This window comes from Dendrobates tinctorius, unplaced genomic scaffold, assembly GCF_039654945.1.
Source record: "Dendrobates tinctorius isolate UK_male_01 unplaced genomic scaffold, ASM3965494v1 ptg000031l, whole genome shotgun sequence".
Taxonomy (NCBI): Eukaryota; Metazoa; Chordata; class Amphibia; order Anura; family Dendrobatidae; genus Dendrobates; species Dendrobates tinctorius.
The window spans coordinates 20,301,965-20,317,865 of record NW_027361699.1 but is presented as its reverse complement, the minus strand read 5'-3'; the positions used below and the strand labels follow the sequence as shown (position 1 = coordinate 20,317,865).

At 44.0% G+C, this 15,901-nt stretch overlaps 1 protein-coding gene across 2 annotated transcripts in view; it reads left to right on the top strand.

The window, feature by feature from the left end:
• LOC141086290 (uncharacterized) overlaps window positions 1-15,901 on the top strand; it is a 380,966-nt gene that overhangs the window by 354,018 nt on the left and 11,047 nt on the right. For both annotated transcript variants that reach the window (XM_073572238.1, XM_073572237.1), the window contains exon 7: window positions 6,472-6,573. In XM_073572238.1, the coding sequence (XP_073428339.1) occupies window positions 6,472-6,573 (102 nt within the window). The remainder of the gene's footprint in view (window positions 1-6,471; window positions 6,574-15,901) is intronic.

Sequence of the window (15,901 nt, the reverse complement as noted above, 5' to 3'; positions counted from 1 at the left end):
CCTCGTCATCCAATACACTTTCATCAGCAGAAACTGGCAGCTGAGTTTCATCATCATCTGCTGACTGGGGTCTGGTCACTGTGGGCACTGGCCCACCCTCCACTTCTTCCTCAGATGGACACAGTGGTTGCGCATCTGTGCACACTACCTCTTCTTCAGCTGCAGGAATACTGTCTGGATGGCACACAGATTCCAAGCCAACAGATTCTGAGAAGAGGATTAAGGTTGGCTCCTGGCCCTCTGAATGTCTGAGCAATTTAGTGGGTGGTGAAGAAGCAGATGGGTGCTGCTCTTCAGTGGCCTGACCCAATGTGGTAGAGAGGTCCTGGGAGGATGCTGTGCTCATTGAGGTGGATTCCTCAGCTGCCATCCAACCAACAACGGTTTCTACTTGATCCTCTCTTATCAGCCTATGGCCCTGCGCTCCTAGCAAACAGCGCATAAATGACTGCTGCCGGGTGAAAGTAGGTGCTGAGTGACTTGGACCTGCTGCTTGCTCTCGATGTGCACCATGTCTAGCTGCTGATGCACCTCTTCCGCGGCCGCCACGGGGACGTCCCTTACTCCCTGCTTTCTTCATCTCTATCGATGGATTCAGAACGGCAAGAAAGTAATTATTAGGAGTTGGTGTGCTTATTCTTGTAGGACTACAAACAGGTATAAGAAACACTAATGGCACTGTATGATGATGGTGTGTCTGCTACACTTTATTTGAATCTAGTGTGGCCTACACAAAGAGTAACGTGTGTTTGTGGTGTTGGTGTACACATTACGGTCGGATGTCACAGCGCAGTAAATGACACTGCTGTGATACCAAAAAAAAATGGATTGTCCGGGACTGGGCCAGGTGCTGTGTGGCACCAGCCACAGAGGTTGTTTGGGTCCCTCACAGCACAATCCCTATATAGTGTTTAACTTTTAGGAAAAAATAGGGGAAGGGGATTTAAGGGATGAAAAGAAAAGGCAGTGAGACACACACCACACAGTGATGCAGCAAGAGGAGCTGCAGCAGCTGCAGTGAATGTGCTCTGCACTGTCTCACTAAGCACCTCACTGAGAGCCTGCACAGCACAAAAACTGAAACTGAGCGGGGTCAGTGAGGAAAAAGACTGCTTCTGTAACACACAGGGGCTGCTACAATCTCTGAAATACAATTTCTATCGCTATTAGATCCGAGATCTCTCCCTATCTCCAACAGCAACCTATCCCTATCTGCTTTCACAGTAGAGTGAGGCTAAAATGGCAGGAGCAGCCTTTTATACTGCCCGATCACACCATCCAGCCAGCCAATCGCAGCACAGCCCCTAGCTAGCAAGTTTGGACGCCTCCTACCAAGCTTAGGGGAGTTACACAATGTTGTCAGCAATTCTTCAGCTCCTGATTGGCTCCACGGAGCGCTCAGAGGCTGAAGGATTATGGGATTTCCGATTTCCGATGTGAAAAAAATATCGGAATCGGAAATCGGAATTCCGATATCGCAAATATCAGGCCGATTTCCGATATTTCAATATCGGAAAGCTCATCCCTATGTATGAGATAGCCAAGATGATTGTCTATAAAATGATGGTAGTCTCATGTTTGAAGCAGTAGAGGATGGTGAAATATGGAGCCTGAAAGTCAAAAGTTGAAAACACTGTTACCCTTTTGCTCGTCAGTGTATACCCAGTAGGACCACTAGCCATTAAGGTTTTTAAAGCATCCTATAGAGACCTTTTAAGATATATTTCTAATAACCTATTAGAGGCATGAGATGCCTTTTTATAATTGTTTTTGCCTATCTAATACCCTCTTATAGACATTTCATATTTTTAAGATCTAATTTATAATTCTAATACCCTATTAGTGGAGGGATAAGTTTAATATTATTTTTATGCTTACTGTATATAGAGAGATTATAGGAGCTTATAGGGATTTTCACTGTGGACCAGAAGCACCATTGTATTACATTTTAGAGTATCAACGTATGCAGCTAGGTAGACAATCCTTAGGGTTAATCTAGGACTATATACAGTATAGGGACTTGTTTAATTATAATTATTTTTATGTTGTGGCTGTGATGATATTGTCTGTGCATGGTTGTATCTTTAGCACTAAGGCCCTTTTAGGTGTATATATACCTGTTAGTTGTACACCTATTTTTGCTCCTAATATTCCTTTATATAGTTGTGCTCAAAAGTTTACATATCCCAGCAGAATGTGTGCTTTCTTGGCCTTTTTTCAGAGAATATGAATAACACCAAAGCTTTTTCTCCACTCATCGTTAGTGGTTGGGTGAAGCCATTTATTCTCAAACCACTGTGTTTTCTCTTTTTAAATCATAATGACAATTCAAAACATGCAAATGATGCTGATCAAAAATTCACATACCCTTGTCATTTTGGCCTGATAACATGCACAGAAGTTGACACAAATTGGTTTGAATGGCTACTAAAGGTAACATCCTCACCTGTGACCTGTTTGCTTGTAATCAGTGTGTGTGCATAAAAGCTGAGTGCGTTTCTGGGATCTAGACAGACTCTTGCATCTTTTCATCCAGCCATTGACGTTTCTGGATTGTAAGTCATGGGGAAAGCAAAAGAATTGTCAACGGATCTACGGGAAAAGTAGTTGAACTCTATAAAACAGGAAAGGGATACAAAAAGCTATCCAAGGAATTGATAATGCCAGTCATCAGCATTAAAACTGTGATTAACAAATGGAAAATCACAGGGTTCTGTAAAAACAAATCCACGGTCAAGTAGACCAACAAAAATTTCATCCACAACTGCCAGGAAAATTGGTCAAGATGGAAAGAAAAACCCACAAATAACATCAGCTGAAACACTGGACTCTCTGAAAACTAGCGGTGTGGCTGTTTCAAGATGCACAATAAGGAGGCACTTGAAGAAAAATGGAGTGCATGGTCGAGTCGCCAGAAGAAAGCCATTGCTGCACAAACGCCACAAAGTATCTCGCCTACAATATGCAAAACAGCACAGAGACAAGCCTCAAAACTTCTGGAACAAGGTAATTTGGAGTGATGAGACCAAAATTGGCCAAAACCATAAACATTACATTTGGAGAGAGGTGAACAAGGCCTATGATGAAAGGAACACCATTCCTACTGTAAAGCACGGAGGTGGATCGCTGATGTTTTGGGGATGTGTGAGCTAAAAAGTGTTATGATTAGGTAATCGAGGAGGATAGCAGGGGAATAGACTAGGCAACCAGAAAACCAGAGAGGTTGGTAGCTTAGCGGATTGCAGACCCCTAAACTGACAACACAACTAGAATTAGCTGTGGGACGTACCTACGATGCCCTAGACGCCTCGGCACAGCCACAGAATTAACTAAGCCTACAGAGAGAAATGGGCAAGCTAAACTGCCCCGGAGTAGAACCCAAAAGGAAAAGATAGCCCCTGAACATATATTGGCAGTGAGACAAGATGAAGCACAAAACACAGGCAGAGAATAGAGTAAGCAAATGATGGGGCCCAAACTGTCTAAATAGAACAGAACAGGAAAGGATAATGTATGCAATCATGCAAAAAGCCCTAAGAAAAATCAAACACATCTGATATGCAAAAATACTGAGGCCACATGACCTCTCCCCCACTAAATCAGAATTCTGGTGTGAATTGGTTACTAAAAAGACTAACATACGCTGTGGCATATGGAACAGAGTCCAGCACAGGTCCCAGCAAGGAACCAGGCTAAACTCACACCAGCTAAGCAAAAATCAGAGACAAGCAAAAAATGGATCCAATACAAAAAAAAGATTCAAGAAGACAAATAACTTATCTGAAAGATGCAGGACAGAGCAGGAGACAAGTAGACTTCAAAATATGCTCAGGAAATAAACCAAATCACCGGCAACAACTGAGGGAAGGTTGCTCACTTAAATCTCTCCAGTCTGTAACACCTGACCTCCAATCATTCTCCTCAGGTGATTGACTTCTGTCAGCTAGACCAGCTCCATTACCAGCATCAACCACCAGAGGGAGCCCAAACTCAGAGGCCAGGTCAAAAGTTTTCACAACACAAAGGCAGAGGAAACTTGGTAAAAGTTGATGGAAAGATGAATGCAGCACGTTATCAGCAAATACTGGAGGCAAATTTGCAATCATCATCCTGGAAGCTGCATGTGGGACCTATTTGGATGTTCCAACATGACAACGATCCAAAACACAAGGCCACGTCGCCCTGTCCTTGGCTACAACAGAACAAAGTGAAGGTTCTGGAGTGGCCATCTCAGTCTCCTGGCCTCAATATCATTGAGCCACTTTGGGGAGATCTCAATCATGCAGTTCATGCTAGACAGCCCAGGAATTTACAGTAATGGGAGGCTTTTGGCAAGAAAAGTGGGCATCTTTACCATCTGAGAAAATAAAAAACTTCATCCACAACTATCACAAAAGACTTCAAGCTGTCATTGATAGAATCATAGAATCATAGAATCGTAGAGTTGGAAGGGACCTCCTGGACCATCTGGTCCAACCCCCTGCTCAAAGCAGGATTCGCTAAATCATCCCAGACAGATGTCTGTCCAGCCTCTGTTTGAAGACTTCCATTGAAATAGAACTCACCACTTCTCATGGCAGCCTGACCACTCATTGATCACTCTAACTGTCAAAAAGTTTTTTCTAATATCTAGTCTGTGTCTCCTCCCATTCAGTTTCATCCCATTGCTTCTAGTCTTTCCTTGTGCAAATGAGAATAACGATGATCCTTCTACAATGTGACAACCCTTGAGATATTTGTAGACAGCTATTAAGTCTCCTCTCAGTCTTCTCTTTTGCAAACTAAACATTCCCAAATAATGCAACTTTTATTCACAAGACAGGGTTTGCAGACCGGTCACCATTCTGGTCGCTCTTTTCTGAACTTGCTCCAGTTTGTTGATGTCTTTTTTAAATGTGGCGCCCAAAACTGGACACAGTATTCCAGATGAGGTCTGACCAAAGAGGGGTAGAGGGCAATAATGACTTCACGTGATCTAGACTGTATGCTTCTGTTAATACATCCTAGAATTGCATTTGCCTTTTTTGCTGCTGCATCACACTGTTGACTCATATTCAGTCTGTGATCTATTAGTATACCCAAGTCTCTTTCACATGTGCTGTTGCTTAGCCCTATTCCTCCCATTCTGTATATGCTTTTTTCATTTTTATTGCCCAGATGTAGTACTTTGCATTTTTTCCTGTTAAAATCCATTCTGTTAGTTGCTGCCCACTGCTCCAGTTTATTTATATCTTTTAGAATCCTCTCTCTCTCTCTTCTCTAGTATTAGCTATCCCTCCTAGCTTTGAGTCATCAGCAAATTTTATCAGTTTACCCTCAATTCCTTCATCTAAATCATTGATAAAGATGTTGAATATAATACAGGGCCCAGGACAGAGCCCTGTGGTACCCCACTTGAGACATTCTTCCAACTGGATGTGCAGCCATTTATGACCACTCTTTGGGTCCGATCACTAAGCCAGTTATGAATCCACCTAACAGTTGCCTTGTCCATTCCATACCTAGTCATTTTTTCAATAAGGATTATGTGAGATACTTTGTCAAATGCTTTGCTGAAGTCAAGATATACTATATCTACAGCATTTTCCTGATCCACCCAATCAGTGATTCCGTCATAGAAGGAAATTAAGTTAGTCTGACATGACTTATTAGTTACAAATCCATGCTGACTCTGTTTAATCACTTCATTCTTATCCAGGTGCTGACATACATGTTGTTTAATAATTTGTTCAAAGATCTTTCCTGGTATAGAAGTCAGACTCACCGGCCTATAGTTGCCTGGGTCCACCTTCTTCCCCTTTTTGAAGATAGGAACAACATTTGCTCTTCTTCAGTCTTCTGGGACTTCTCCTGTTAGAGGGGGCAATACACGGTATTAAGAAATGGGGTATGTGAACTTTTGATCATGGTCATTTTGATGTTTAGGGTTGTCATTATGATTTAAAAAGAGAAAACACAGTAGTTTGACAATAAATGGCTTCACCCAACCACTAACCATGAGTGGAGAAAAAGTTTTGGTGCTATTAATCATATTCTCTGAAAAAAGGCCAAGAAATCAAACATTCTGCCGGGGTATGTAAACTTTTGAGCACAACTGTACATTGTGTTATATTTAATAATGTAAGGAAATGTCATTGGGTGTCTTTAATATTGTGTCTTTAGTATTTTTGATACATAAAATTGTTTCTAGAGTTTTTCTAATTCTGTTCTTCATAAAGCTGGGGCTCCCTACCTAATGTTTGAGCTCATTTCACTTCTGACATCACTAACTTCTAACTATTATCTCTATTTATGCTTAAAAAGACTGGAGTTCATCTAAGATGAAATTGATGATACTAAGTAGGAAACATTCTCAGAACAGTACATTGACCATAAAAATATGAGAATATAAATGACTAGACAGTCTGTATTAGCTTATGATTCCAATGATAATTCAGTATGCACTTTTTTCTTTTTCTTTTTTTTTTTTAGAGAATGTCAGCAGATCAAAAATAATACCAGAATTCGATGATATTATGGAAAAGTCTCATTTGCAAAGAAGAATTCACCAAAGTTTTGAATCAGAAACAAATGGTAAAAATATCCTTCATTGTTTTGACATCTGAACAGATACCTGTCTTAACCTTGAAATGATTTATATAATTATACTAGCTGAAAAGCTCGGCATTGCCCGGGCATAGTACCTAACTGTGGGTCCCGCTGTCTTCCTTAACAGCCACGCTCTCCACCTGCCATCACGCTCTCTCCTTCCGCAGCCCCGCTCTCCACCCTCTGTCACATTCTATCCCTCCGTGTCCCGGTGTCCCTCCACAGCCCTGCTCTCTTCTTCCACAGCCCTGCTGTCCTGCTCTCTCCCTCCACAGCCCCCGTCTCTTCATCCACAGCCCTGCTCTCCAGCTCTCTCCCTTCACAACTCCGTTCTCTTCCTTCGCATCCCTGCTCTCTCCGTCCACAGCCCCGTTCTCTTCCTTCACAGCCCTGCTCTCCCACTCTCTCCCTCTGCAGGCCCGCTGTCTTCCTTCCTCCACATCCCTGCTCTCCATGCACCACAGGCAGTGACGCAGGGGCCAGGAGAGAGAGGTGCGCAGATTGTTCGTGTGGGTGGAGTGGGCGGAGCTAGAGCAGAGCTGCAGCGCATGTGATTGGGCGTCATGTGGGGGTGTGGCCTAGCGCGGTCAGTCAGAGTGGGCGGAGCTGGTCAGAGTGGGCAGAGCTAGAGTGGAGCTGCAGCGCGTGTGATTGGGTGGCCTGCGGGGGGCATGGCCTAGCGCTGTAGTAGGCCTCAGTAGAAGCCAGGGACTAAATTTAGGCCGGGAAGCTGCAGGGGAGAGGGGGGGATAGCTCAGTTGGCGACGGGGAGCGCCTACTGAGCCGGGACAGGGTTGGGAGGGTGCCGGCACTATTCGGCCCCTGTCCAGAAGACTGTCTTCCTCCACAACCCCGCTCTCCATGCACTGTCCTGCTGTATCCGTTCTCAGCCCCGCTCTCCATCCGTGTCCCACGCTGCTGCTTCGTGATTGGTTGGTGTCCCACTCTGCTGCTTCGCGATTGGTTGGTGATACACACACATTCAAATTTATATATAGAGATTAAAATTAAAATAGTTATTTATTCCAAAGGGTGTTCAACCAAATATTAAGTTGAGGATGCCAATAATTTTGTCCAGCCCATTTTTGTGGTTTAGGCTGAGTTCACACGTGGCGTTTTTTTCGCGTTTCCGCGGCGGTTTTAACCGCGCGATTTTGCCGCGAAAACGCGAAAAATAAGCATCCCATGCATTCCTATGGGATTCCGCAATGCTGTACTAATGCTGCGGTTTTTACCGCGGCGGAATCGCTTCGCGGTAAAAACCGCAGCATGCTCATTAATTTGCGGAATCGCGGCGATCCCGCACTCATAGGAATGCATTGTTCTGCTTACTTCCTGCAAGTGGCTGTGCACACCATGCGGACAGTAAGCAGAACAATGGCAGATGGTACCCACGGTCCGGAGGAGAGGAGACTGTCCTCCGGGCTTTGGGTACCATATCCCTGTAAAAAATAGAATTTAAAAATAAAAAATATTGTTATTCTTACCTTCCGGCGTCCCGCGCAGCATTCCTGCTTCTCTTCACGCTCTCGTTCCCAGTAGTCCTTTGCGAAAATGCCCGTGATGGCGTCCGTTCTCGCGGGATCGCGAAGTCTCGCGGTCATTCGCGCGACGTCATCGCGAATAACCGCGAGACGTCGCGATCCCACGAGAACTGACGTCATCGCGGGCATTTTCGCAAAGGATTACTGGGAACGGATGCGCGGGACGTCGGAGGGTAAGAATAACACTATTTTTTTTTTTAACATTCTATCTTTTACTATTGATGCCGCATAGGCAGCCTCAGTAGTAAAACGTTGGTCACACTTGTCAAACACTATGTTTGACGAGTGTGACCAACCTGTCAATCAGTTCTCCAAGCGATGCTACAGATCGCTTGGAGAACGCTAGCATTTTGCAAGCTAATTACGCTTGCAAAATGCTAGTTTTTCCACGGGAAAATCGCGGGAATTTAAAATGCGATTTTCCCGCGGACTGGAATTCCGGAATCCTCGCGGTAATTTCCGCGAGAGTTCCTGTACGTGTGCACTTAGCCTTAGTGTGAAATAATGTCCAATATGCCTTTTTTCTGTTTTTTTGTGTTGTTCCAATACACACAAAGGAAATAAACAAGTGTATAACAAAAAATATGCAATTGCAATAATTTGAGAGAAACACTTTTTCTGGTACAATTTAAAGGGTGCCAACTCTTTCGGCGATGACTGTATTAAGCTGTCTTGGGTATAGAGACTGCTTCATTTCAGGCAAATGCAGACTGTGTTACGCAGTTGGCATCTGGCTGTAACCACAGCAACCAAAGCTAGCTCCAATTGCCATAATTTTACCACCTAAATGCTACTTTCAATCTCTGACAGCTGTAGCACTTAAATAAGGTTAGTGCTGACAAGGGGGCATACCAACTTTCATCGACTCCTCGCAACACGATTACGAGAAACCGATGGTTTGTCATCCCAGCAAAGGGCCTGATGAAGGCACCTGAGACTGCCATATTGGTCCCCCTGTAAAGAAAAGCTACAAAACGAAATTATAAAATTGCAGTTCTCCTGTCTAGTCTACTATATAATTGTCTAATTCTGTCTGTCTGTAATGGAAATCCCACCTCGCTGATTGGTCGTGGCAGTTAGGCAGCAACCAATCAGCGACAGTTGCTTAGTCGTCGTGGCAACACGGCCGCATTGCTTATTGTACAGGCACATTGCAGCCATTAAAGGCATCACTGCTGCGTTGCTCATTACACAGGCACAGTCCTGTACATATTCTGGAGTACAATACATTAGGTAATTAGGTAACAGTAGAACAGTGACTGCAGCTCTGGGTGTAACAGGAGTATAATACATTAGGTAAGAGCAGAACGGTGACTGCAGCTCTGGGTGTAACTGGACTACAATACATTAGGTAAAAGCAGAACAGTGACTGCAGCTCTGGGAGTAACTGGAGTACAATACATTAGATAACAGCAGAACAGTGACTGCAGATCTGGATGTAACAGGAGTACATTAGGTAACAGCAGAACAGTGACTGCGGCTCTGGGAGTAACTGGAGTACAATACATTAGATAACAGCAGAACAGTGACTCCAGATCAGGGTGTAACTGGAGTACACTACATTAGGTAACAGCAGAATAGTGACTGCAGCTCTGGGTGTAACAGGAGTACATTTGGTAACAGCAGAACAGTGACTGCAGCTCTGGGTGTAAAGGTACCATTACACTTAGCGATGCACCAGCGATCCTGACAACAATATGACACGGTCAGGATCGCTGGTGCATCACTAAGTGGTCACTAGTGAGCTGACAAATAGGCAGATCTCACCAGCGACATAACAGCGGTCAGCGGTCGCTACTTACCTGTCAGACGAGGCGATGAAGACGTCCTCCCGCCCGCGTCCACGCGTCGCTCATCACCACAGCAGGAAGCCCAGCAGGAAGCTGACGACGAGAAATGGTCGAGGACGTTCTCGCGCGATCAGCGACAACCAGCGGGGGAGCCGGTCGGAGTTAAGTATCACATGTAGCGATGTCGCTAGCAATATCGCTGCTGCATCACAAAACCAGTGACGTTATAGCGATATTGCTAGCGATATCGCTATGTGTAACGGGCCCTTTACTTGACTACAACACATTAGGTAAAAGCAGAACAGTGACTGCAGCTCTGGGATTAACTGGAGTACAATACATTAGATAACAGCAGAGCAGTGACAGCAGCTCTGGGTGTAACTTGAGTACAATACATTTGGTAAGATCTGAACAGTGACTGCAGCTCTGGCTGTAACAGGAGTATAATACATTAGGTAAGAGCAGAACGGTGACTGCAGCTCTGGGTGTAACTGGACTACAATACATTGGGTAAAAGCAGAACAGTGACTGCAGCTCTGGGTGTAACTGGAGTACAATACATTAGGTAACAGCAGAACAGTGACTGCAGCTCTGGCTGTAACTGGAGTACAATACATTAGGTAACAGCAGAATAGTGACTGCAGATCTGGGTGTAACAAGAGTATAATACACTAGATGGTGGCCCAATTCTATCACATCGGGTATTCTAGAGTCTCTGTTAAAATAAAAAATAGTTATATACTCACCTTCCGACGACCCCCGGACTCTGTCCCTCCTCTCACCACGCTTCCGGCATCTTCCGGTCCCAGTAATGCTTAGCGAGAAGGGCTGGAGATGACGAAGGGCTGGAGATGAAGGGCTCTCGCGAGAGCGCGACGTCATCAGCGGTGTTTCGCGCTAAGCATTACTGGGACCGGAAAATGCCGGGAGCGTGGTGAGAGGAGAGAAAGAGTCCGGGGGCCATCGGGAGGTGAGTATATCACTATTTTTTATTTTAACAGAGACTCTAGAATACCCAATGCGATAGAATCGGGCCACCATCTAGTATATAATATAAGCGATTGAATCATCACAGATTCAAGTCCCCCAACTGAACTAAAAAATAAAGTAATAATATTTTTCAAAAGTTAAAAAATATATATAATTTGAATTGCAGTCTTTTCACCCATTAAACATTGACAATTAAAAAAAAGTCTGATCAAAATATAAAAAAAATTAGACCAAATTTTTTATGTTGAACTGGACACACCATGCAATAGGCACTGCAGAGCAGAAGAAAATGCTTTTTTTTACTTTGCTTCTGCATTGTGTAGATATTGTATTTGTCACCTAAACATTTTATGTTTTTAAAGTCCAACAAGCCATTAACAGAGAGATTTCACTAAGGGCATGTACTGTTTCCTCTTTCTGATGCTGACAAATAGGGATGAGCAAGTAACTTCGTATAAGCGCTTATCCGGATATCTATAGCGCTTCCCAAATAGCTGCATTGGTAAACTGGATACCTGGAGCGCTCCTGATAATGAGCTGTTCGGCGTCGCAGCTGCATGTGTCGCGGCTTTGTGACAATCACAGCCTGATTGTTGAGCTCTCCATGAATGTGTTGTGATTGTCACACAGCTGTGACACATGCAGCTGCGGTGCCAAACTGCTGATTATCAGGAGCGCTCCAGGTAGCCTGGTTACCGATGCAGCTATTCGGAAAGTGCTACAGCTATCTGGATAAGCAATTATCTGAAGCTATTCGCTCATCCCTACTGACAATTCATAAGCAGGGAGTAACACACTGGTTAAATAAGAATATGCCCCCACAATAGCTCAGTGCAAGACATGCATTGACAGACATGCAGAGGCAGCCAATGGCTGGAGGCCAATGTTAATATTCTGGGAAGGGGCCAATAGCCATAAATGTTCCCAGGCTATTAGTATCAGTTCACAGCTGTTTGCTTAGCCTTAACTGGTTATTATAGGTGAGACCCCCCCCCAAAAAAACTATAATTACTAATCAGCAAGTGCTAAACAAGACAGCTGCAGGCTGATATTTATAGCCTAGGAAGGGGCCATGGATATTGGCCTCCATCACAGACTAAGAACATCAGCCCTTAGCCACCCCATAAATGGCACATCCGTAAGATGCGCCAATTATGGAATTTAGCCTCGCTCTTCCCACTTACCCTGGTGCGGTGGCAAGTGAGGTAATAGCTGTGCGGTTGATGTTGGCTGTTTTATGCCAGTTGACATCAAGATCATGGGTTCGTACTGGAGAGGCATCTATAAGACACCCCCCATTACCAACCTCATTGTCAAATGTATTAAAGACAGAGACCAAGTAAAATCATTTAACTGACATAAACATACACTTGTTTATTTGAAATAAAAACTCCCCACCCTCCTTTACCCATTTATTACTGTAAAATAAAAAATTATAAAACACCATATTCCTCACCTGTCCGCCAATAATCCATTGGTCACACGAAAAAACCAAATCAGCTACATCTTTATGCATAGCTGAGCGGTGGCATAATGCGACTGCTCAGCCATGCATCCAAGAGACACTGAGCCTGATAACGCAGCTTCTGTGACCTGTGATGACATTATTGAGGTTACCACCTGTCATAGACTGCTGTTCCCACGGTCACTTCAGCGTGAGCTGGCCAATGAACTGCGGTGACGTCATTAAGGTTACCTCCCTTCCCGTAAACTAACAAGTAAAGGCTAACCAAACAGCTGTGAGCTATTATTAATACCCTGGGAAACTTTAGGGCTTTTGGCCCCTTTCTCAGATTATTAAAATCAGCCCTCAGCGGTTGGCTTTCCATCTGCTGTTCCATCTGCTGTTTACGGGGGAAACCATAGCGTTCTTTATTTATTTATACACACTGCACTGATCTTAGGGAGAGCAGGTTACAATGTTGATGTCTTCAGCACCCAGCGGTTGGGAACAGTACCATCTGTACGGCTTTTTCTCAGGCGCCGGTACATGTCACACTGATGACACATGTGTGACATGACTCATCTGTGTTAGCGGGTATAGCATAACGCGATCGTGTTATGCTTTACCGTTAACGCAGCCCGTCAACGCTATGCGTTGAATGGGCTGCTTAACGTAATGTGAACCTAGCCTAATAGTCAGTGTGTGTGGGGGGTCAGTGCAGCATAGTTGGCAGTGCTAAACTTGCCTATGCAATATTAATTCGCATATGGCCCCGCCAATAAAGCTCACTTCAATTTGAGAGGAGAGCTATTATATGTGTTTTTAAAGTGACTCCACTTCAGCGGAATTCCTGATAACCTATGTCGCTTACCTCAAGCGCGGCCATTGCAGTAAATTAGATATCCATGGTTACGACCACTAGCTGTCACTATGTGAGTGGTCATAACTACCTAACTTATGTCGCATACCCCATATGCAGCAGCTTATGACGAGAACTATACTACATTTCTAAATGGGGGTATTTGCTAATATTATTATTATTACACCTACTACATATCGGTATAGGATCTTCGAGATGGAAATACCCCTTTAAGGCCATGTGCACATGTTCAGTATTTGATCAGTATTTTGCATCAGTATCTGTAAGGCTACTTTCACACTTCAGGTTTTCGGCGTCAGGCGCGATCCGGCGTCGTGCCGGAACGCCGGATCCGGCAAATGTTTCTGAAAACCGGATGTGACGGATCCGGTTTTCTGCCGGATCCGTCTTTTTCTGGACAGACAAAACCGGATCCGTCTCATCCGGTTCATCCGTTTTTCTATCCGTTTTTTTCGACGGATTACGCCGGATCCGGTTTTTAAAATTGACCCTTGTGGCCTTCCGAACGGGATTGGCTACTGGAAAACTATATATAGCGTGTTCCTACAGCCCTTCTTTGACAGGTTGTAGAGGAGAAAGTGCAGGTTGGAGAGAAGAGCAAGTTACTGGCGAAGATGGATGTTGTGATTGGAAATATTTTGAAGAATTTGGCGGATTTTACAGCGGAGGCGAATCGTTTGAGGGTGATTGTTCTGGAGAAGGAGAGAGCGAGACAGCAGCGCATCAGGCATCGTAGACGACATTTGTGGATCCACCCCATCACAGCCAAGAGAATGACGCGTGGGGTCTATTCTACACTATGCATGGACCTTCGACGAAACCCGGATACATTTTTTGGATATGTTAGGATGAAAATGGAGAATTTTGATTACTTGGTGGAGCGCATTGCACACCTCATAAGAAAAGCGGACACCTATTGCCGCTTCTCTGTTTCACCCGCAGAGCGTCTGATGGTGACTTTAAGGTAAGCCACATTTATTGGATGTGATCGCATCAGAGCACACTTTCACTGCAATCTTGTTGGTGGTAATTTGTATCTCCAAGTGTTATAGGTCAGTTTTGGTATGTAATGCTGTGATTTAAAACTAATTTATTGTTTTTTAATTCCCCACAGATTTCTTGCAACTGGAGAATCCCTTTCGTCACTGCATTTCCAGTACAGACTCGGGATTTCCACCATATCTGGAATTGTGAAGTACACATGCCGTGCACTGTGGGACTCCTTAGCTGAAGAGTTTTTACCAGAGCCCACAACAGAGAGGTGGATTGAAATTGCTGACAAGTTTCAACAGATATGTCAGTTTCAAAACTGCTTGGGCGCTGTGGACGGGAAACATATCCGCATTGTAAAGCCAGCTGGATCGGGATCGGAATATTTCAATTACAAGAAATATTTTTCAATTGTCCTCATGGCCATCGCTGACGTGGAATACAAATTTATTGCGGTTGATATTAGGGCCTATGGCCGCTCCAATGACTCTCAAGTTTTCAAACTGTCTGCCATGGGGCGTAAACTGTATGGAAACACCTTCCAGTTCCCACCACCTAGACCGCTGCCGCAAACATCTGGTCCACCTATGCCATTTGTCTGTGTAGGGGATGAAGCCTTCCAGCTGTCAGAACACCTTTTGAAACCGTACTCTAGCAGAGGATTGACAAGACCAAAACGCATTTTTAATTACCGCCTCACAAGAGCAAGAAGAATGGTTGAATGTACCTTTGGTATTCTGACAGCCAAATGGCGGGTCCTATTGACTGCGATCAACCTCAAGACAGAAACTGTGGACGAGGTGATCAAAGCGTGCGTGGTACTCCACAATTTTGTTATCTGCAAGGAACCCATTTCCATTGAGGACACCTCTGAAGAAACCACCTTGCAAGATTACCATGACATTACCACTAGAAGTTCTGTGACGGTTTCAGTAATGAGGGACAATTTTGCACTATACTTTATGTCACCTCAAGGCAGAGTACACTGGCAGGATGACAGAGTGTGAAAGATTTGTGCCCTAACCAAACTTGTGTACCTTCTGGACCAACAGTATATACCTTTGCCAACCAAAGTTGGCTATCTTGTCATGGTCTCTATTTTTAGCTTTAGGCCACAGGTGTGTACCTGGTTGTGTTTTATGCAAAGTATTTCACCTTTTAACAAAAGTTGTGTACATTGTTAGGAAATCACCAACAATAAACACAACTTTTTAGGTGAAATACTTTGCTTCAAACACAACCAGGAACACAACTGTGGCAAAAAGCTAAAATTTACCCACAGTTATATACCTAGTTTTGAATACCATTTCACCTTTTAAATACCCTGTATTTAACCTTTTTCGCCGCAGAAAGAAATGACAGACAACCAGTGTAAAATAATTTAACTTTTATTGAAAAATGTTTTTTTTAGTAAACTTTTTTAAAATTTTAATAAACTTGTTTAATAAAACTTTGAAACTATAAAACTGAAACCATAAAACTGGTCATTTTTATTTAAATACACACATTATAATTCTGTGTAGTGTGTGGTGGAAATACTGCTGTAGGGGCTGCGGGACACTTCGACACTGGGAGTGTGGAGAGAGGACTGGGATCGTGGTGGGGAAGGAACAGTTAGAGGTGAAGGTGTGGAAAAAACTACAGAATGGGTGGACATGTGGGAAGCAGAAGAGGT